Source organism: Charadrius vociferus, unplaced genomic scaffold (genome assembly GCF_000708025.1).
Source record: "Charadrius vociferus isolate BGI_N301 unplaced genomic scaffold, ASM70802v2 scaffold308, whole genome shotgun sequence".
NCBI classification, from domain to species: Eukaryota; Metazoa; Chordata; class Aves; order Charadriiformes; family Charadriidae; genus Charadrius; species Charadrius vociferus.
In genome coordinates this window covers 2,381,268-2,402,991 of record NW_009649929.1, presented here as the reverse complement: position 1 = coordinate 2,402,991, position 21,724 = coordinate 2,381,268, and the positions used below count along the sequence as shown (strand labels likewise).

Sequence of the window (21,724 nt, the reverse complement as noted above, 5' to 3'; positions counted from 1 at the left end):
AAGGAGATGCATGCTTCCAGGGAGGTTCTACCTCTTCCAGTTCCAGCGGTTGATAAAAATTGAAGTTTTCTTTAAATAATTTCAGACAGAGAATATCACTGAAAGAAGACAACACAAAGTAGTAATAAGCCAATCGTAAGAACATTGCTGACTTACATTTTGTCAGTATCAAAGAAAAGTATTAGTAGTTTAGGGTTTTACACTTTAGTCAAAGTACTTCATTATTGTAGTTCTGAAATCGCATTTTCACATTTAAAAACACTTTTTCTCTCTCTGAGATTGTCTGGAATACTCACACCATGCATACACAAAAGAGAAAACTGCAGCAAGTGTTTTCACTTGTGGGGTAATTATCCGTGTAGGGTAAATAGCCTTTTACAGTGTAGAAAGACAAAGGTTAGCAGAACAATGCAGGGTAAAGTGGCTATTTGGCACAGGAACATTTACCATTTTTTAAAATAATGAGTTCAATTTTATTTTCTCTCTGGCAGTCCTGCTTAGCACCTCTGTGCTTCTAGCTACATCTGGTTTATAGCTGACTAAACAATGCTATTCAGAACCAATGAAGAATTAAGACAGTCTTTTTGTTCTTCTTTAAGTTTTCCATACATAAAAATAAGATACAATGTAGGATGCCCTTGATAAATAAGACAGTGCGGAGTAAAATTAGCAACACTACTAAAAAAATACCAAACTAGAAGCACTGGTTAAGATTTATGGACCTAACAACACATTAAATATACATGCACAACTGATCACATAAAACCATGAATGCACCTCAGTCAAGTAACTCTGATGAAAAGGACTATCTTCACATGTAAAGTTACATATACATCTAGAGCTCTCCTGGACTGAGACCTAACAAACTATATAAACCATATACCACCTACTACATCAATAAAAAATAAAAAAAAAAACCACAGGAATAATAAAAGATTAAAAAGAATCTGTATTTCTTTCAGTGACAGTAATTATAGATATTACCCATGTCAAGAACGAGTACTACAGGAAATAAGATATGTATATGGCTGGTGTACCTATAAATTCAGATTCAGAGAGTGCAAAAACAAGTAGAAATAAAAACAGAGCTAAGCACAGAACCCTGGGTAAAAAAAAAAAAAAAAAAAAAAAGCAGAAAACTGCTTCATTTTGTTCAAAATGGCTTATTTGGCCACTTTACCACAATCATCGTTCAAAAATGAATTGAACAAGGCTGATGATGATGATGATGTCATGAGTTAGATTGCCATAAACCATTATTTTTCACAGAACTTAGAATGCCAAATTGTGTTTTTAAAAGTTTCTGGAATCAGCTTCCATGTGCTTCTGTAATGTCTAGCAGTCAACTCTGTATTTCTGAAAATTCACTCTCCATGAACTAAAGCATTCTTTTACAATGTGTATCTATACAGAATAATACATCAATGGCAGAATCACAAACAGGACTCAGAAGCTCTTAAGATATGTATTTTCAAGTAACAAAACCTTCCAAAAGAGCCTGCAGTTAAACTTTATGCATATGCAATACACCTGGTCCCCTCCCTCCCCAAAAACACTATTGAAAATAAAAAACACGCACAACTTCTCTGGCATAATTACTAACCACTGAAAGAAAAATCAAACTGCATACTGAAGCTCAAAATACTCCAAATTGCAGTAACAAGAAAGATCATTTATCTTCTTTCTCTACTTCATTGTTAGTAGACATCTGAGCAGATAAAAAATCTTTACCTTGATTCATACTGCCAAATAGACATTTTTTTTACTAAAGTGCAAAGAAAAAAAATATACTCTTAAATAAAAATAAGATCCCATTTCCTTAGCAGTAGTTTCTTCTTTGTAGCATAATGAAGTCCAAAGATTAATATGATTTTACCCTCACTATAGGAATCAAGTGTATTTGATTAAATACAAAGAATCACACTTGCTATTTTGGTATTTATCAGGACTCTCTACTGAAGCCACGTTCGGTATTCTAATCAAGTGCACTCCAGCAAGTCCTTTTGGAAGCAGAACTTCTAATAACTAGTTGCCATAATAGCTAGTAACTACTAACTGCCTACGCGGTTGCAGTCAGCACAGGGCTGAGCCTTCACATATGTTTACATTTAGAAGTCCAGATAAGTATTTTTCCAATAATTATATTACAAAGTTTTTTCTTTGATGAGTAAAAGCTAATCACTTGTAATACAAAGATACTGAAAGATCTGCAATTATCTGCCATGGAACATCCTTTACAAGAAGATTTAGCAAAAATGTTTCACTTGGAACATAAGATATTTTAGGTATTTAAACATGAAATTAATAAATAATCAAATTGGAAAAAAAATCAAACCCAAAATTACAGAATAATGGAATTAAAGCTCTTGCAAACATTTTACAAAAGCAGAGAGAATGATCATGGCATATGCCAGAGCACAGTTCAAGATGTCAGCTTTTCTGTGTAATAAATATAATCTCTAATTGAGAAATCAAGAGCAGGGCTTCAAAAGCTTTGAGTCCTATTTGGTGATTGATGAGAACTCTTGATTTAGAAATTTTAACTATTACACTTGTCTGTATAACTGTTGCACTATGAAAGCCCACTGATCAGAGAAAACAGCTGGTATGAAAAGAGGAATGTGTTTTGCTGTCAGCCTAATCAACGACTAGCTGACCAGCAATAGGTGATTCAAACTAAAATGTTCCAAGCCTTTTAAAAGAACAGTTACACTGCCATCCTCCTGCCCAAAGGAGAACATATATATCAGCACCTATTCATTAACTTGCAAGTTGGTTTCCTGTCTTGTAGCCCTCTAAAGCATTTTGTGGGTATTAATTTGTGTATTGCTCTGCTCAGTGCTTTCATTGCTCTGTTTAGTTCTTTCCCTTCATGCTGCTGGTTTCTCTTCATGCTAGTCTGCATTAGTTCATTAGTAAATTTGTTTTTTTGTTTTTTTTTCTTCTTCCTCTTCTTTTGTGGCAGAAGATTAAAATATCTCCTTTTCTTCACAAAGTTCTCTTTGCTCAGTAGCAACCTCTTGTGACTGCAGAACAGCTCACAAGAGTCTACAGCCTTTGGTACCCACATTCTACTGTTATATTTTTGTACATTGCCTTGAGTCTGCAAAGGTTTTAATTCATATGATTCACTATGTTAGCACATTTTCTGTTTCGGTTTTCTTCACGGTGTTTATAATCACAGTTTTGTAATAGACCTGTTTTTAACATCATTAGTTACTTAATCAGATACTCCTATGCTTTCTAGTGAAGACTTACAGGAAGCCATACAGGAATTTTTAAAACAATTTTTATGCCACTTTCTACAAGCTTTTATGTTATGGATATCTTTGACATAAATAAGCTTTAAAATTTACTCTAGGAAAAACATATTAATTAATAATCGGGTTATGGTCTGATACCCTATGGTATATCATGTAAATGTATACATGGAGCTTAAAGGGCAACATGAGTTAGGATACAGCAAAATATTTACAACATCTTATAACCATGATGCAAGCTATGGAATTATTGCTTCAGAGCACCAAAAAGATCTACTTATCTGCAATCAAGGCACAATTTCAGGTGAAGGTACAAGCACCCGAAGACTACATGACACAGAGGTAAACGTACAAATGGCAGGTCTAGCAATGCACCCTATGAATTCTTTTCCCTGAGAAGCCTGACTGTTTTTTATGCTTCCGTGCCCAGAGCATAGATCTCTGCCTTTTATAATAGGTCTTTAATTGGCATTTTGCTTCTTGCAGACTGAACATACATGGGTTTCTTTGAAAATTCAAAGGGAGTGTTTCCCATCTTTTTTTTTTTACCTAGTCTTAAAACTAAAGTGGATTTCTTGCTACCCTATGTTTCCGAGGTCTTGACAATTACAAAAAGCTTATATAAGAGGGCAGAATGGATGTAAGGGCTTAAACCACAAAAAAAAAAAAATCATCTGAATAATTCATCAGTCTGTAAGAAGATATTAAAGACCTAAAATGACTGTGGGGAAAGGCTCTTTGAGATTATTAAAATGACACATTCCTATAGACATAGTCCACTAAAACCCTATTTAAAGCCCTAAAAAGCTTCTTTTTCAAGCACACCATAATGTAAAATCACTTGAACAAAGTCTTTTGGACATATTTTCAGTTTAAAATGGATTTTGGTCTAAAACCGTCAGCTCTAAGGGTGACGTTTCAGCATTCACAAGGACCCCAGGTAAGTGCAAGATAGTCCTGATGCTGATTATCGGTTATTGTAATTGAGCTCATATTAAAGTGAGTCCCACTTGTAAATGACTGCTGACTCATTTACTAAACCATTAATCCCGTCTATGAAACTTTCACTCATGCTTGTTTTTAAGAACTAAATTAAGAGTTAAATTTCTTAAGTAGTTCAGTGCTGAAGACAAATGACATGTGGAACCCTGACTCTTTTTCCCCAAATATGTGTTTAGTAGAGTTAATGTATTTCATCTCTGACTGCACAGTCACTGTAGTTTTATTTAAAACTCGTAAAACTATTTACATAAATCTATCAGCAGTAGCTGTGAGCAGCAAAGGTTTCTACAAAATACTTTTGAATAGTATGTTTCCAGATACATTTAGCTTCCAAGAATCAAAATTTGCCACCATCTTAACCCCAAGAAATACAAAACTTTTGAAATTACGTAATTAAATCACATGACCAGGGTTAGAGAAGCTTGCCAGTTATTATTCAGCAACAATTTGTGTTTTGTGGCAGTCTTTGTGTAAACACTGTAGTATGAAAGCAAGGGAAAGAAATCATTTTTAAGTGTACCTTTCTTTAAACTCCTTTGGCTTCTCCAGACTTTTCTGATTTTTCCCTTCAATCATTTTGGAATTATTTTGATCTTCTGTAGTCTCTTCAAATGTCTTAAAAGATAAAGAACAAATAAAAATCAAAAAAAACTTGAAAAATTATAGCTACGTGCTGCAAATGTTTTCTAAACCCGATGAACCAGTGCACAGTAGTGGAGTTTTTGTAGCCAAGGTGGACTAAAGAAATAAGCAGAACAAGGTTAAAGTGAGGCAATATTTTTTGTTGGACCAACTGTAACAACTGGAATAAACACAGAAGTTTTTGAGCACAGACTCTACATATCTATTCAGAACAAGAAGCTCCTTATGTGGTCTCCTTGATAGTTATAAATAAATTCACCACATCCCTTCTTACAGCACATACCACATTAGGAACCTTAGTCTGTAACTATGAGTGTCAAACAGTATCACAAAATATAAACAGAAAACATCACCTGTGCACAACGTGCTTCTACCAGCGTAAGGCTGGCTGAAGTGGGCACGGCTGACACAGCAGTAAATGAAGTACTTCATCATCTGGTCCAGAGAGGTAAAAGTGTCCAGATGAAATACTATAAAAATTTACCAAACTCTTTACAAGACTGGCCCACTGGGCTACTCAGGCTTAGGAGAGACCTTTTAACTCCTAGCAGAGGAGTGGGTCAAAACGTTGTCCTCACAAAGTCATTTTTTTGGAAGACTATCCCTTTGGAATCAGTGTTTCTTCTAGTCAGTGGAACTGTACTGATCCCCTGTCTAAAATCAGTCAGTTTTACCTCTGAGTATTATTTACCCACACATTTATTTGGGGGTAAATATTCAGATTAACAGAGCCTTAAAAAACAGTAGGACCTGTAAAAGCTCTATACTCAAGCCCTTGGGCTCACTAAGGAATGGCCCTGCTGTATTTTGAAGTGTATTCTCTGGCCCTCTTGAGCTAGCATGGAAGTCATCATGACACAGTGTCTTGAAGGAAATTATGATGTAAACTGAGGTCAATAGAAAACAAGTTTTAAGAGACTTTACATTAATGGACACCTCTTCCCTAAGAAAACACGTGTGACGCTATAGAAACATTAATTACAAAAATAACACTGCAATCATTTTGTTGGCCCATATGCTTGAAAATACACTACTTCTTTTACGTTTCAGAAAATATAATCGTGGTATGTATAACTACATATATAAAATGTATTTATATAAAATAAAATTAAAATACAGTTACCTTTTTTAAATAATTAATTTTCCTTTCTAATTCCTCTGCCTCTTTTTGTAGTTCAATGGATTCTTGCATAGCAGCTGCAGCAAGCTTTAACATTTCCTGTGTTTTTTGCCTCGAAGAAGCACTTCCATGTTATGGAATATAGATTGCAACATTATTTTTTTCAAGCAAGGGATGCTATCAGATCCGTGACCCCTCTATGCCATAAGCACAAATGCTAGATGTGCAGAAAGCTCTGTCAAATCTACATTTGCTTGACAAATCTTCAAATCTAACTTCAGTTAGGCTTTTCCTCCTTAACAAAGCATTTTGACAAGCATGTCATTATGTGAAATTTGATTTTCTTTCCTCAAAATGCTCCCATAAATTTAAACTGAAGAGTATTATTTGACCTTCTGTTTTCTCACTGAGAAGTCCTAATGCTGCCACCCTAAACACCTGGTCTAGTGGAAGATGTCCATGCCCATGGCAGGGGGGTTGGAACTAGATGATCTTTAAGGTCCATTCCAACCCAAATCATTCTATGATTCTATGGTTCTATGAAATATATTAAAAAATACTATACTTCCTAATAGAAAGTTGTGAAAGGTAAATAAAAACTTTCTTCCATGTCAACTGCATAAACACTACAAATCAAGGATACATCTGTAAAGCCCAATCATTTAGGGATTTAAAAGGAACAGGCTCTGCAGAAATAAAATTTAATTTCAGATCATTAATTCACAACTTTAATTTTCTTTACAAACACAAGATAAATTAGTAGATCAGGAGTGCTTATCTTTACTTAGTATACATAACAGAAATAGCAGTATAACAGAGAGTAATGCCATTAAAAACAGCACAAAAAAAATACGAAAAATAAATTTAAAATTTTGAAAGCGTCATTCTAAAGCCATTTTGGGACGTTTTTACCCCAAGAATCCCAATGGGAAACCTCTCCCCGTTACATTCATGGGTTGGAGGAGGGAATATTAGCATGTATACTCCAAATTCTTGTTCAAAGTCTCGATATTTTTCCTAAAAACGGTGTAACAAGAAGATGACCTTTATATGAGCTTAAGAGAAACTTTAGAAAATTAGAGGATTTCTGTACAGCACTTCTAATGTGCAGTGCACTACCAATAGGCTCTACTGTAAAAGCATTGATAATAGTAGTACCCAGAATATCCAAGCAAGCATCTTCTTTCAATTTATATTTTTCAGACTGTTTCAAAACTCTCTTTTGGATTTCTTCAAGTTCTTTCTTTTTTTTGTAATACTCCTGTGCAAGAGCACTTTCTGCATACTTTTCACGGTGTTGCTTCAAAATCTCTTTATACTGGGTTATGTAATCCTGATACATTTTCCTGTAAAAATACATGTAATTTAAGCCATTCTGCATAACAAAAAAAAACCACTGTTAATTTATGGCATCAGCTCAATTAGACTTGCTGCTGTCCTGGAAAAAAGTCAGAATATATTAAATAAACCACTATTTGGCTCTATTTTTTACTTTCCAGCTATTTTCAAGAAAGACTATGCTGTATGTAACAAATACTCTCATGATGTAAAAAACAGTCAACCCTCATTGTTCTGAAAGGAATGTAAACCATACCATATTCAAAAGCAGCCTGGCAGGTGACAACTGTTTTTTCCCTGTGTAATTATCATGAAACTCATTGCAGTCGCAATTCTCTTTTTGTGTATACTGTCACAACTCCACCGGGTTCGGTGGAGCTCTATCAAACTTACAGTAAAAGAGAACCTGGCCTAGCATCCCATATTTAGAGCAGCCTGATGCATCACTCGACTAAGAGCTGCCTCCAGGGAGATGCTAAGTAATCTGTGTCTGACTCGAGGAAGCCTTAAACACACAAGTTAGTCACACTAAAACAACAGGACTATTCATGCTTAAGGTTAAGCGAACACTTAAATGTTTAATTGGCAAAGAGCCAAACTGCTCAGCTTCTTGTAGAACTGCCCACTAAATTAATGTTACACTAATATACTTTCACTGACATCATGTGAGTACATAGCTACAAATTATTACAATATGTAGCATCCATTAATGTTCATGACATTTTTAAAACTTTAAATCGGCTTTTGAAAAATCTGTACTATAAAAACAAACAGATACCATAACAAGTAATAGGATGTAACTCATCGCATAAAGCTGAAAATTGATCAATATTATGTTTGGAAAGAAAAGTGCTGTTGCACAGAACAGCCATCCTCTTGTGTTAAATCAATGACAGTAAGTACATTGGAAAAGATTATTTTTTTCATGTGTTCTCACTCAAGCAAGGAATTTACAGGATAGAGTGCTAACGACAGATCAGATACTCAACTATCTCATTGACATCTTTTTTTTTTGAATGCTGATATTCTATGACCCTTATTCTTGAAAAAAAAGATAAATTTAGGCATATGCAAAATACATAATAAGAGTTTGACAGTGAGCATTTATGCAGATGGCACATGTTTGTAAAGAAATATCACAGCTACAGACATCCAGCATGTACCATTAACGCAGACTAGTCATTTAACTGAGAAATATTACACGAAGTTGCCTGATATCAGAATATGCCAACATAAAATCACAGAAGGTGAAGGAAATGTCATCCTCTAGGAAAAGGTTATGTGAACAACAGAGGCAAACTTAAAAAAATATAAGTTATTAGTACACCTGTGATCAGCCACAAATTCCTTTACGAAACAAATTATGCTGCATAATAGCAACTAACGCCAGAGACCCACCTGTTTACCTGCACCACGAATAAAGCCTACATTAATGAACAGCTCTCACCGCTTGCAAAACATACAGTATTCCTCTTTAAAGAACACATTGTATCTCAGACTGCTATTAATCATTTAAATGCAGCATGACTAAAAGACAGACACTCCTGGATGCCCGCTGGTTAGTCCAGGAATTGGAAGAGAGAAGAAATTGTGTCCAAATTCAATAGTAGAAGCATCTGCTCTTACAAAAGGAAAACAAAAGTCACAGGGGAAAAACAAAAAAAAAGGTAAGATCTTAATTTTCAAATAAAGCTACACTCCAGGCACTACCTCCTATTATGTTGACTGAAGTTCAATACACTTGTTTAGGGAAAAGAAGTTATAGAACAACACTGTGAAACCAAGGAATTAACACTTCCCAAATTTAATGTAGAAAATTACATCAATCTATTTGTTTTTCTACATGGGCGGTCTCAGGAATCTAAGTTTCTTCATTTATTGAGTATTTGTGTATACTGTACAAAATTTCCCAGGTATGAAGGACAGAAAATATTCAGTTATATTTAATTTAATAGATGCCACAAACAATAAGCGGCCAACAAAGAAATTTGCTGACATACAATTAAGACTATATTACAAATAAATTTTAAAAATATAAATAAGTAAAATAGTTTGTTGTAGCAGGTATGTTTCAAGATTCTGAAAATAATCCTCAAACTTTATATTCTCCACAAATTAGTAATTATTGCTATAGTATAGTATTGTAGTCCTGAGAAATTGTTGCTATTTTTAACATTTTTCTTAAGTAAATCACATTCTCCAGATCATGCAGTTAAACAGGCTATTTAGAAAGTCACATTATAGTCATGAGAAAAAGTTTTAATCTAATGACAATGGGAAAAGGACAGCACCCACAAAACCCCTGAACATTATGTGGATAGCTATTTATTCCTCTTTCCTTCTTCATATCGCTTATTTTCAGGATGAACTTCCAGTTCATATAAGCATTCTTATATGTTCTTGAAACCAGTAACAACGAAAAAAACTTGCAATGTCTTTAAAACCTCAACAACAAGTGCCTAATTAAATGCAAACTGATCTGCCCATCTTTTTAAAGCATCTTCCCGTCTAAATCACTATGTCCTCAGTGCTCCCAAATGCCAGGCTAAAAAGCACGTTCAGCGCATAAAGTTATAAATGTACTTATTTTTCTTCCTCATTTAAATACTTAGAATTTACTCAATGCACATCTTGCTGATTTGAGTATCTCATCACGTGGTTCTGTACAGAGGGACTGTATTTGAGAGACCACTTTTGTAAAATACATGAATTAAATTTCTTTTATGATTTATAGTCATGATGTCGTATAATTAAGCTCAGGAAAACAGATCAAACACTTTCATGTTGGAATTGAAACTAGTTATCTAAAGAAGCAATTTAAAAGTAATGCTCATTTGGCTTGTCAGCTCAGATTAGTGAAAGCCAAAATGGCTTAATCATATACTCATAGAAAGCCAATTTAGCCTCATTTTTCACCAAATATAGAGCTCTGAACAGGAAGAAAACAGATAAGCTACTAACTGAATTAATTAAAGGCTATCAGGCATGCTATTTCTGCTGCCTTGGACAACTGGCAAAAAGAACACTAACAAAAGAATCAAAGCCAACATTTTAAATTACCAAAAGTTACACCTCTAAATTGGTATTTAGATATCTAGATGGGTCTGCCATGATTTTTTCACCATAGGGCTAACCAACCTCTTCCTCTTCACAGGGAGATCAGTAAAGGTGAGCAACCTCTCTAAAATGAAGATCAGTTTTATCTGAGTGTTAAAAAGAACTTCAGAGGGTTAACTTGGCACACCTAATTTTGAACATTTCAGTGAAAATCTTCAGGGACTATTCTTTATTCCATTGAATGTAGGCAGCTACACTGCACGACTAATCATTTCTTTAAAATGCAGAATCTAATTAATTAAGATTAATCAGCTGAAATGCCATTTACTGAACAGAACTCAATTTGCAATTAATAATGACCAGAATCCTAGCCACAACTGGTCTTAAAATGGTTTTAGACCAGGCTTTCCTGAGCCACTCACCCTATTTTTCAGGATCTAACATTGAACTTGCATGCTTTGTGGTTATTTTGAAGAGCATATAGCAGTATAGAAAAACTTGATTTGTATATTCTAATAATCATATGCAATGCATATTCACAAATAAAGAAAAGCATAAAATTATCTGAATGCTTCTAATTGTTATCTTACTTAGTCTATATATGAATTTAAAGGCTTAGGTTCAGTTAAAGGATGCTTCTGAAAAAAAAAAACCAAACCATAAAACCTGTGTATTTTCAAAAAAGTCTTCCCAAACCTGAATATCTGAAACTACTGAAATCACAGTATACATGAAGACATGTCATAATAATGGCAAAAAAAATCATTCATAGATAAGACTTATTTATGGTCTTGTAAATATGCTCTGATATTTCATATTTCTGCCAAAACTGAAATATTCATTGCCTTTAATTCTTGGGCTTTTCTTGAAATTGTACACAATTGAACGATGTTTTGAAAAATTATAATAGGGATTTGGGAAGCAACAGAATTTGAAGAAGCCATATTTTATCCTATTCTATTGGTAACTACAAAATAACATACGACCTCATAATAATGTAAAGCAAAAATTCTTTTAATTACTCAGTCGTTTATATTACCCTGAAAAGTTCACATCAGCTTTTTGACACAGACTGCACTATCTTTGCCGATCAGTTTAGACATGTTAATAAGTACTACTGCTAGAAACCTCATCTCACATGATCATAGATACCTCTCATTTTCTGTAGCTTCTTGTAAAGCTTCAAGCTCATTTTTCAAATATTCTTCATGCTTGCTAAGAATTACATAGGTGGGCTTCCAGCTGTGGTGAAAGTAAAAAAAAAAACAGGAAAGCATATAAGTAGTCATTCCTAATAAAAAGCTGTTCAGAAACAAAGACATCAAGTTACTTCAGTTAGCTTACTACAACAAATAACTTACTTAATGTTATGAAAGTCAAACAAACAGATCTAGTGCAGAAAGCTTTTACATGGCACACATTTATTTTCTTAAGATTTTAAAGCTGGAAATTCAAGAATATAAATACATAGGATTAGCAAAAATTATAAAGCATTTTTTAAGGAATAAATAAAGTGAGCGTCACAAATTTTTGGAGTCTAATGCTAAGCAGTTAGGCATCTACATCCATGTACTAGGTACTCAGAATAGCACCATCAGTAAACTCTTTAAGTAGGTACAATCTTCTTGCCGGAGATGCACACAGCTTCATTCTCACCAATATCACCAGCAGTTATCTCATACCTAAATGCAAGCAGCAGTCACAACCTTAGAATTTCCTCCATTTGCTGAGCAAGTCCTGCTCAGAAACAGCCATAAACAGATGCTGTCCTTCAGTACAATAGCCCAGACACTGGGAGCACTGACCTGGCAGTCTGGAGTCACAAGTCCACATACCACCTCTTACTGACTACATTTGAACTCAAATTCTGCCCCTACAGGAAAACACACCACCTAATAGTTAATAATAAATTAATGGCAAATGAGAACTGAACTTCAGTTGCTGTCAAGTAACGTTCTTTTCCACCTCTAAGTCATCATCGACACATATTTTCATATTTCATGGAGTTGATATCTGGCTATATGGTATTTCTGTGTTGTTAAATGCACCCATTCCAGAAACCCGTCTCCAAACAAGAGGCACCGAGCGGCTTGTACTCAGCTCATAACTAGATTCCTCGAGAGCAAACTGATGGGTTCCCATTCTGTAATGCTTAGCCTGGATCTCCTCACGTGTGTCTCCTCTACATCCCCGAAACACAATTAATCCATTTTTTGTTCATTTCAGGAGCCTCATATAATGTAAGAACTATGACACAGCCCACAGAAGTGATTTTCTTACAGCAGGATGCTGTAGATTGTCCTGAAAGCACAGCAACTTCAGGAAAGACATGAAGGACTCGGGACTAGTAAACTAATAGTACTTTCTCAACATCTAGGTATTAGAGATGCCTCTTCCTTGGAATGTGGGAACTCTAGAAAAACAGGCAGATAAACTTTCCGGTTCAAGTGAGATCCCGATGTGATCTTTAGGAGAGACATATAATGGGTATTTTAAAAGAGAGCATCCTGCCCGAAAAAAAAGATGGTGTAAGGAGCATGAGAATCCAGGCCTGGATGTCTCCTACCCTCCCAGCTGAGGTAACAGCTATCAGAAAAGACATTTTCACAGAGAGTTACAACTGAACAAATGGCCAGGATGTTACTCAGTCAAAGACGGTAAGAAGCAAATTCAGAAACCTCTGGTGCATGGAGCCTCTGAACAGTGAGTAATACCTTAATAAGACTTAACAGACGCCAAAGTGTTGTGAGGTGAGGGAAAGAACAGAAAAATGACTTAAGTCTACTGAGCTAAACAGGCGTATGTGCTACTGACAAACACTACTCATTCAGATAGGATAGCCTCTGTAATGACAGGTTGTCAGCAGCCAACTTCTGAGATGCTGGGAGCTGAGATTCAGATGAACAGGCTGGGCTACAGGAGGACAGAGATCCTGTTCCCGATGAAAAAAATCACATGCTCCCTCCAAGAGAACCTTCTACAGAAAAAAATAAGCACACCCTCCCTCGAGTCAGAGCTTAAAGTGATCTATAAATTCAGATTTTGTCCAGAATACAACCTACCCTAAGGCAACACAAACACCCACAATGAAGTTTGTCTCAGTGGAACTATCTGTCCTAGGAGATGTACCCCATTTTAGGAACTCATACATAGATACTATCAAAGCTAAGCATTGAAGAAACAGAATAAGGAAAAATCCATATGGACTGAAGACACTAAGTGAATCCAGAACAGCAGAGATACAGTTACATGTAAAGAGCCACATCAACAAGGAGGAGGTGAGAAATGGCAATACAAAACAAGATTCCAATTGAACAAAGCAAGGAATTAATTACTGGACAGGTGCGTGCAACTGAGGACGTATTTTGCACTGCACATTCATGATTAGGGTAAGTAAAGGGCATTTTTGGATGTGAGTATGCCCTATGGTTCAAAACTGGAGGGTCTGTAGCACGCAATCACACAAAGTATGAATATGCATTTGGACAATCACTCCAAAGGTGGCATAAAATAGAGGCCTCAGTAACAGCTAACTTAATGCAAGTTCCATCAAGGAAATAAATAAAGAACAAAGACCTGACAATTAATTTGCTGAACTGAAGTCCAATAACCTTGAACAAAAAATAATGTACTCCAGGTGGTGAGACAACACAACACATAATCAACATTTATAACAGCAGTAAAGTTTGTCAACAAAAAAGCTGAATGAGAAATTGCAGCACCCATTCAGGAATTTTAGCACTATTGGCACAAATTGACAGCACTGGTGATTAAAAGTGTAATTACAAAATGCTGCTTCACCATATCTACTGCATATTTAGCAGAAAGATGAATTTTTAAAGGGTCGGATTTTTAAAAATGTAGAAACCAACATACTTATCTACATATGTAAAATGTACTGGCACACAAATACTGTGACCTTCTTCTACTCAGAAAATTCCATGCCTTTCTTTGGAGGAAAAAAAAAACCAAACAAGCAATGAAAAACTCACAGAGTTTTTATTAATCAAAGTACAAACCATGTTGTGCATCACATTTTCTGTCAACATCTATTCTGCGGACATGCAAAAAAAAAACTTAGTACAACAAGTAAACACAACAAGGTATCCAGGATTTAAGTAGCTCATCTACTAGTTTGCTAAATATATCACTGTTTCAGACAGGTTCTTGGTAGCTATCACATTTATTTGTCCTTCCTTTCATCAGCTAGGGTATGAAAAAATCTTTATCCACGTTAATCTGAAAGCAACAAAAATATCCTGCAGTTTAGCTGGTGGGATAAAACAACAATTTCTTTTACAATTAGCAATGTTCTGAGTTCATCTGGCTTTTTTTTTTTTCTTATTTCCATGAAATCTCATCATCCTTGAACCCAAGTTTAAAAAATAGAAGAGAAACAATAAAATAGGAATAGGTTCCAATAGCAATATTTTAACACTTTTTATTGTTCTGGGATCAACATTTATAGTCCGAATCATTCAAGAAACTGAATACTAGAAAAACGTCATCTTCTGTCTAAAAATATATATATATTTTTGGTCATTTTGTGCCTTCAGTTCTTTGTTACACAGACCAATATGGATTTATTTAGAAAACACAGTAGTCTCCCAAGACACCTGTCTCATATATCATATTTTCTGTAGACTCGTTGAATATCCCACATTTTGTTCAAAGTCTTCAACCATGCTTCAATTTACTTACGATGTCTAGTAATCCAGACAAAAAGGTGTTTGAGACCTCTATTGAGCATTAATGGCAATTAGTCAACTATAAGGGTGACTGTGACTCCAAAACAATTTTATAAAATCAACATTAGAATCATGTCCAGCATTTATAGAGTATCAACGAGAATAAATTTTAGAAGTTTAAGATGACTCTACTACGTCAGTGCTCTAATTGTCTGATCTTATAGTTAGGGCTTGTTTATCGCAGTTTTCAGTATGTCGTTAAATGACATTTTCAATAATTTAAGACACAAAGTGTCTACTCTTCTGCAAGCATTGTCCTTCTATGAATACATGTATTCATTAATGAGTCACTTCTCATTTTCAGTCTCTCTACACTAATGCCATTAATTATTCTTTGTAGGACCTGAGCCAAACCCCATTGAATTCAATGATTAAAATTTAGATCAGATCCTTAGTTCTAGGCTTAATTTTTTATTTCTTTATTTGCATCACTTAACAGTTTGTGATTTGCAAACAGATTTGCAACTTGAAAAGACATCTAAGGAAGCAGTGTGAGTGGTTTCAGAACTTTACAAAACTGTTCATTTTATACCGCACTGGAGGCAAGAATTTGATGTAAACGAAAATTGGAATTTTCTTGTCAAGGTCAAATCTTTTCCTAACTCTTTTTAGGATAAAGCCACAAATCACTACGGTATGGCAATTGATTCAAACACCTAGTCACTATACCCGCTTCATTCATCAATGATTCCTTTCTTTCTTCTCTTTTCAGATAGTTCAAAATAAACCTAGAAAGGACTCTGATGCTATCTTTACTTCTCTTTTTATTCTTAGAAACACCCATATCCTCCATTCATATCCTAAAATAAATTTTCAAATATAAATTACAGACATTTTTATTCAAGTGCTTATCTTTAGGTACAGAATTGCAAGAAAATAAAATGGATAGAATTTTCTAACAAATCATCATTTCTGCCGCCAAGGAACTAGACAGATTGTGAACACTGCAATGAAAAGACAGGATTATATCATCTGGGCCAAACTCTCTGTATTGTCACATACAGATTTGCCTTTTTAACAACCCTTGCAAACATCTGAGATTTTCATTTTTAAAATTAGACATTCCACGTCAGTAAGAAAAAGCCAAATTCTTGCTTGAGAATTGTCTAATTACTGACTCAAAAGTGATCTGCATTTGAAACTTCCACTAATAATGGGATAGAAAAATTTCTGTGAAGAAAACTGTGAACTGCAGCCTATTGCATTCATCAAAACTGTGTCTAGAAGAACAATTTTGCAGTCTGCAGTAAAAATTATACCAAAATCTGATAGTAGAAGTACACACATATATGTACGCAGAGGTAGTTATGACACATCTTAGAAGAGAATATGTATAGAATAAAAAGTAATGTGAAACACGTTGTGAACAAAGAGTAGAAAGATGCTTCAATTTCAGGAAGCCAAATTCAGAATTAAACAAAGAACATAATGGAACCTTATTATCACTGATAGTTGTTAACTTTTTTTATTTAAAAAAAAAAAAGTTAACTTTTTTTAAACAGTATTCTTCACACTTTTCAAATCTGAGAGAACTCACAGGCATCCAAACATAGAAAAAATATGTTTCTATTACCTTACTACTTGAACACTTTAGCATGCTGCAGACAGTACCCGTGATCTCTGAAAACTATTGATTCTAATAAAAACTAAAGCAAACTTAACCGTAGTCTGTTTTTTCCATAATTTACTTTTTCAGGGGGTGAACAACACTGCAGCTTTTGTACCTGATGATTTGCAGCTTGAAAAAAATAGAATACTAAAATTTTCTTTAACATCACTCCTGTCTGAATGCACACATACATACTTTTACACTACTTCCTCACTTTCTTAATGCCATCTATAATTCAAAGTTCAGGCTCTATTATACTTACACATTACAGCTCTCTTTACTACTCTCATTTTGCTTGTGCAAATCAGCAATTGCATCATTGCTGTTATTTATATTTTCCTGCAGCCTAGCAATTTCATTCTTTTTTTCCGTGATTTTTACAGTATACACTGAAATTAAAAATAAAAATAAAGAAGTAAGCACATGTATTTTCAACATATCCATGAAATAAAAACTCTACATTCAGAACGACTCAAAATTTCTTCCAAAATACTTAATCTTAATAGCGCCAGATGAATCGACAGACTGCAACTAAGCAAAGCAACAACAAAGTAAGTAAAAAATGTAGGGAGTTTCAACTGTGTGGCAAGTACCTTAATTATCATCTAATATTGTGAGATTGACTTTGGAAGAAAAAAAAAAAAATATTTGTGCTGTTTCTGCATCCCAGGCTATATAAAACTGAAGTAACTATTAGTGGTAGAAATCAAAGCACTCTTAACAGTTGGAGCTGACCCTTTTTTTTTTTTTTTGCAGTCCACAGCGCCTGTAGATACCAGAAGCAGTATACAGGGAAATCAGAGTGTAAACCACTTTGCCCTCGGTTATGGTTGCAGTACAAAAGAGACTCAGAGACTGATTGCAGTACAAAAGTTGCTTGAGATAAAGGTCTTTTTCAAATAGTTGTTTTCTTTTACAGAAGTCCACAACAACATGAAACACAAATATTTTGAATGGGAAAGCTGACTACAAGAAGGGAAAAATAAAAGCATCACTAAAGGCATACAAGCAAATTATTACTAGAAACAGAAATTAAAATGAAAAGGGAATTTACTCAAGGTGGGAATGTGTAATGTATGATAAATTAATACAGGAGACAGAGGCTAATTAATGTAAAACATGCATTATAACAACAAATCCTCAAGCACTATGATAGTTGCAGAGATTCTTAAGGCAGATTCTTAATTCTGCCTTTTCTAACAGCAGACAGGTTAGTAGAGAATTCATATTGTTGAACGTGACCTGTGTTCTCTTTCACAAGTAAAAGCTGTGAGAGCTATCATGCATGCTTATGTTGCAATGCAATGAGCACAGCTAGGTGCACATTTTTTTTCTCTGTGTTGTTTATTTCTTATTTTTTCATACAGGGTCTTAGATTAATTAGTGCCAAATCATCCCTTGCTATCACGGCTGCCCTGATACGCTGTATGCCAAAATTGGGGGGGCCTAAACAAAAGTCAGTCAGAGACATCCTGCCTTTCTCATCTACTTAACCAGGAAGGATATCTTAGTTATGCAAGATGTGTCTTGAGTTGTTTGAATTACTGGTCTAGAACTTCAGGTCATCCTGAAGTTTGGGTCTGGTTTTGCAGTACTTGCAGACTATATATTCACTTTCAACGCCAGCTGTATTTATACCGGAAAAAGAATACTTCTCGAAAGAAACATCAATCAGTGAAAAACAAAAGATTCTCAATGTATTTTAATATCTTGAGTTATCTTGAATATCTTCAGTATCTTAATAATTTCAATATCTTAAGTCAGTAACTTGCCTTTACCTAGCATGAAGCATAACTATTGCACAACTTACATTATGCTTTATTTCTGTAAAAAAAAACCCAGGTGTGTTTGGAAGTATCCTGCAGATGACATTTGGAGATTTACCAAGATATAACTGTATTAACAAAATATCTGCTACATACGCAAAGCAATACACTTAACATTTCATTTAGTATTTCCTACAGATGAGCACTTCTGAGACGAGTGTGAGTTGTTCTACTCACCCTTTGCTTTTGCAAGGACCTTGTGGATGAGATCCATCTCACCCAACATTACAATGCAGCCATCTGCTTCAGAACTAGACACCCATGGCTCCAGCCACACTCAGTGGAGACAAGCGGACATTTTTTAAAGCTTACTTTATCTAACCTACTTTAAACTCTTTCTTCAGGATAAGTCAAATCACACCCTAAAAGTGCCCATTTCCCTCCACTGGTTAGAAAGGGACTCTAGCCAAAAAGCCTGATGAATCTCTCACTAAAAGTCCAAGGCTGAATGCTACAACTGTTCCACTGCCAAGTAATACGCAGAGACAAAATTAAATCAGTGGAACTACTTCTGGGTAAGTTTTTGAAGCATTTAACCCAAACTTTTAAAAGTCTGAGTGTTGGTTTTGAGTTCACACATATTTTGATATCTCTGAACTAAACACGCACATAGCTATGCCATGTTACTACACAGCCTTTGGATTTTCCCTAAAAGCATGCTCATTTAACATAAACCTGCATAAACATTAGGAAAAACATCAATTCTAAGGTTCAATTATGTGACTGAAGAGTTAAAACAGAATTCTAGGTGTACCAGATTTAGTGTTACAGATGTTTTAATGTTTAAGATGCTTCAATTTAATATTGATAATCTTCTTAATGCATAAATACTTGCTTGCACATATCAGTCAAGATTATTAGAAACATTGCCAATCAAGAGGAACACCAATTAAAACAAAACTCTCTGCTCTAAGAACTTGTTCTTTTTCCTGAAGGTTATGAGCCTCAGTATCTACCTATGAATTACCAGTGATGAGCACAGATATCCTCAGATTGTCTAAAGAACAGTTTCCCTACCACAGCTACTCTCATGACTGAGTGATACCACATTGTAGCATGGTAAAAAAAAAAAAGATCAGTCCAGACCCAAGTCCATAATACTATGCTGTCCATTAGTCCTGGGGAAAAAGAATTTGATGTAGAGCAAGATTTTCTCATTGGGTTTACTGTTTTAATAAAATTATCAGCTGCTTGATTGCAGAAAAGAAGTACCAGGCTTGAGTAGGTAGCAGCAACTGAGAGAACTTTCATTATTATAAGAAAACAGAAAGAGAGAAAAAGCAGTGAGGCAGAGGTCCAAATCTGGAAAGAACAAAATACATGAAGAAAGAAAGGGAGGCAAGTGGCAGATGCACTGAGCAAGCACAGCTGAATCAAAGAACTGCCAGTGACTGTGAGGGGCTACAGAGTAAGAGCAGGAAATGGCGCAGCATGAAACTGGCTGTCCATGAGACAGCTGAACAACATTAGCTGAAAGTCACAAGCAAAAGCAAAGTCTGCGAGAGAGAATGAGCAAGTATTGATGGCAAAAGCTGAGGTAGGGTGAGAGCAGGACACGGGACAGCTTTCATTATTAGGCTCGCTTCCGCCCCTGAAACACAGAACATGTACCAGGACTAATGAAACAAAAGCCGTGCAAGCAATGTCTAGTAAAATGATAATTTATCACTACTCACAATTTATCTGTTGATTCACATGTTCTTTAGCATAAGAAGTTTGTTCTAGCTGGAAAACTAAGAAGAAAATAAACACTTTTTCATATAAATAGAGATATATATGTATGAATTGAGCTGTGAAACAAATGTTATGTTGTACAGCATTAATTGTACAAACACTGATTAACAAAGATTTTAACAAAATATCTAAACAGCAATTGTACTATCAAATAGCTGTTAGTACCCCTCTCCATAACCTCACAGCTAACAAAGCATTATGCAGGCAAACATCAAAATCTTAATATTATAAATCTATTTGAAGTTACTGTAACTGAAGCAGGAAACATCACTATAGGTACTGCACTAGTAATTACTAATTTAAAAATATATGATAACGACCTACCAAACTCGAGCAGAAGTTTGTCTAAGTTGTTCAAAAGCCTGTCACTCATTGTGTGAACTACAAAAGAAAAATGTAATTCAAGGATTTACACAGTCAAATGTTTTATTGATACAATAAACAATCAAAATTGCAAGAAAATACCATGCATTTTAAGACAAAAGGGAGAAAAAAAAAATTTAACTGTATTTGAATTAGTATCTAAACCACTTCAGTGGAACCAAATTTCTCGCTAATGGTGCTAATGGACTCATTGAAAGTCTAAATCACAGTTAGGAAAAAAGAAGATGTATCATCTAGGTAAAGCTTTGTTACTGGAGCTATTCTATCTTTGAGAAACTTAATGTTCTCAGAAGGCATGAAGAAAGCACGAAAAGACGCTTGTGTACAAAATGTGTCTACTCCAGCTGGTTTACTAAGCCTATCCACTGCAATGCTGGTAATGGAAAAGCTACTTATCCATTCTGTACACTCCTCCCGTAGTAACTGCGGAGTACATTTAAATCAGAAAGTATATGCATAAGTGTAATTAAAGACAAACCTCACATACAATGGAAAGCAGATTACTACACATCCATTCTTCTGTTTCTAAAGTGCTGCTATGTGCAGAAATTCAGTTACGAGTTTCTACACAGTTTGGGATTCATGCAGTCTTCTAAAAAGGATGCAATCACCTTTTTATCACAACATACTGAAGACAGGTAGTTAGCTCAGATATACTCAACGTTAAGAACAGTTATCTGATACTTAACTGTCCCACAATGGCTTCCCCATACTCTTCGTACTGTGTAAAAAGTAAAGCCACAACAAATTGGTGATGAGGATGAGATCCTAATCCAGGATAAAGCAGAATAGAAAACAACTGCAGAATTTAACTAAAGTAGCATTAAGGCTACATGCTACAGCACTGAGATTGCGGAAACGGGAGGGGGTGGGGGAGCATTTAAAATGCTGGATGTTTGACAGAAATGAATTTGCCTAATAGTTAAGTGAGGATCAGAACACCTAATCCAAGTGACTGGATTAGCATAGGCTGTGACAAAAAAACTCTGAGAAAGAGATAATAG

The 21,724-nt window shown here is 35.0% G+C and overlaps 1 protein-coding gene across 1 annotated transcript in view; it reads right to left on the bottom strand.

The window, feature by feature from the left end:
• The window catches only part of LOC104291924 (chromosome unknown open reading frame, human C14orf39), a 31,792-nt gene extending 11,083 nt beyond the window's left edge, over nucleotides 1-20,709 (bottom strand). Inside the window, exons 1-8 of the mRNA XM_009891223.1 lie at nucleotides 20,661-20,709; nucleotides 20,279-20,335; nucleotides 17,039-17,165; nucleotides 11,572-11,661; nucleotides 7,183-7,370; nucleotides 6,668-6,710; nucleotides 6,028-6,148; nucleotides 4,783-4,877 (exon numbers count right to left, since the gene is read on the bottom strand). Coding sequence (XP_009889525.1) covers nucleotides 4,783-4,877; nucleotides 6,028-6,148; nucleotides 6,668-6,710; nucleotides 7,183-7,370; nucleotides 11,572-11,661; nucleotides 17,039-17,165; nucleotides 20,279-20,335; nucleotides 20,661-20,709 — 770 coding nt within the window. The remainder of the gene's footprint in view (nucleotides 1-4,782; nucleotides 4,878-6,027; nucleotides 6,149-6,667; nucleotides 6,711-7,182; nucleotides 7,371-11,571; nucleotides 11,662-17,038; nucleotides 17,166-20,278; nucleotides 20,336-20,660) is intronic.
• Between the last annotated feature and the right edge of the window lie 1,015 nt (nucleotides 20,710-21,724).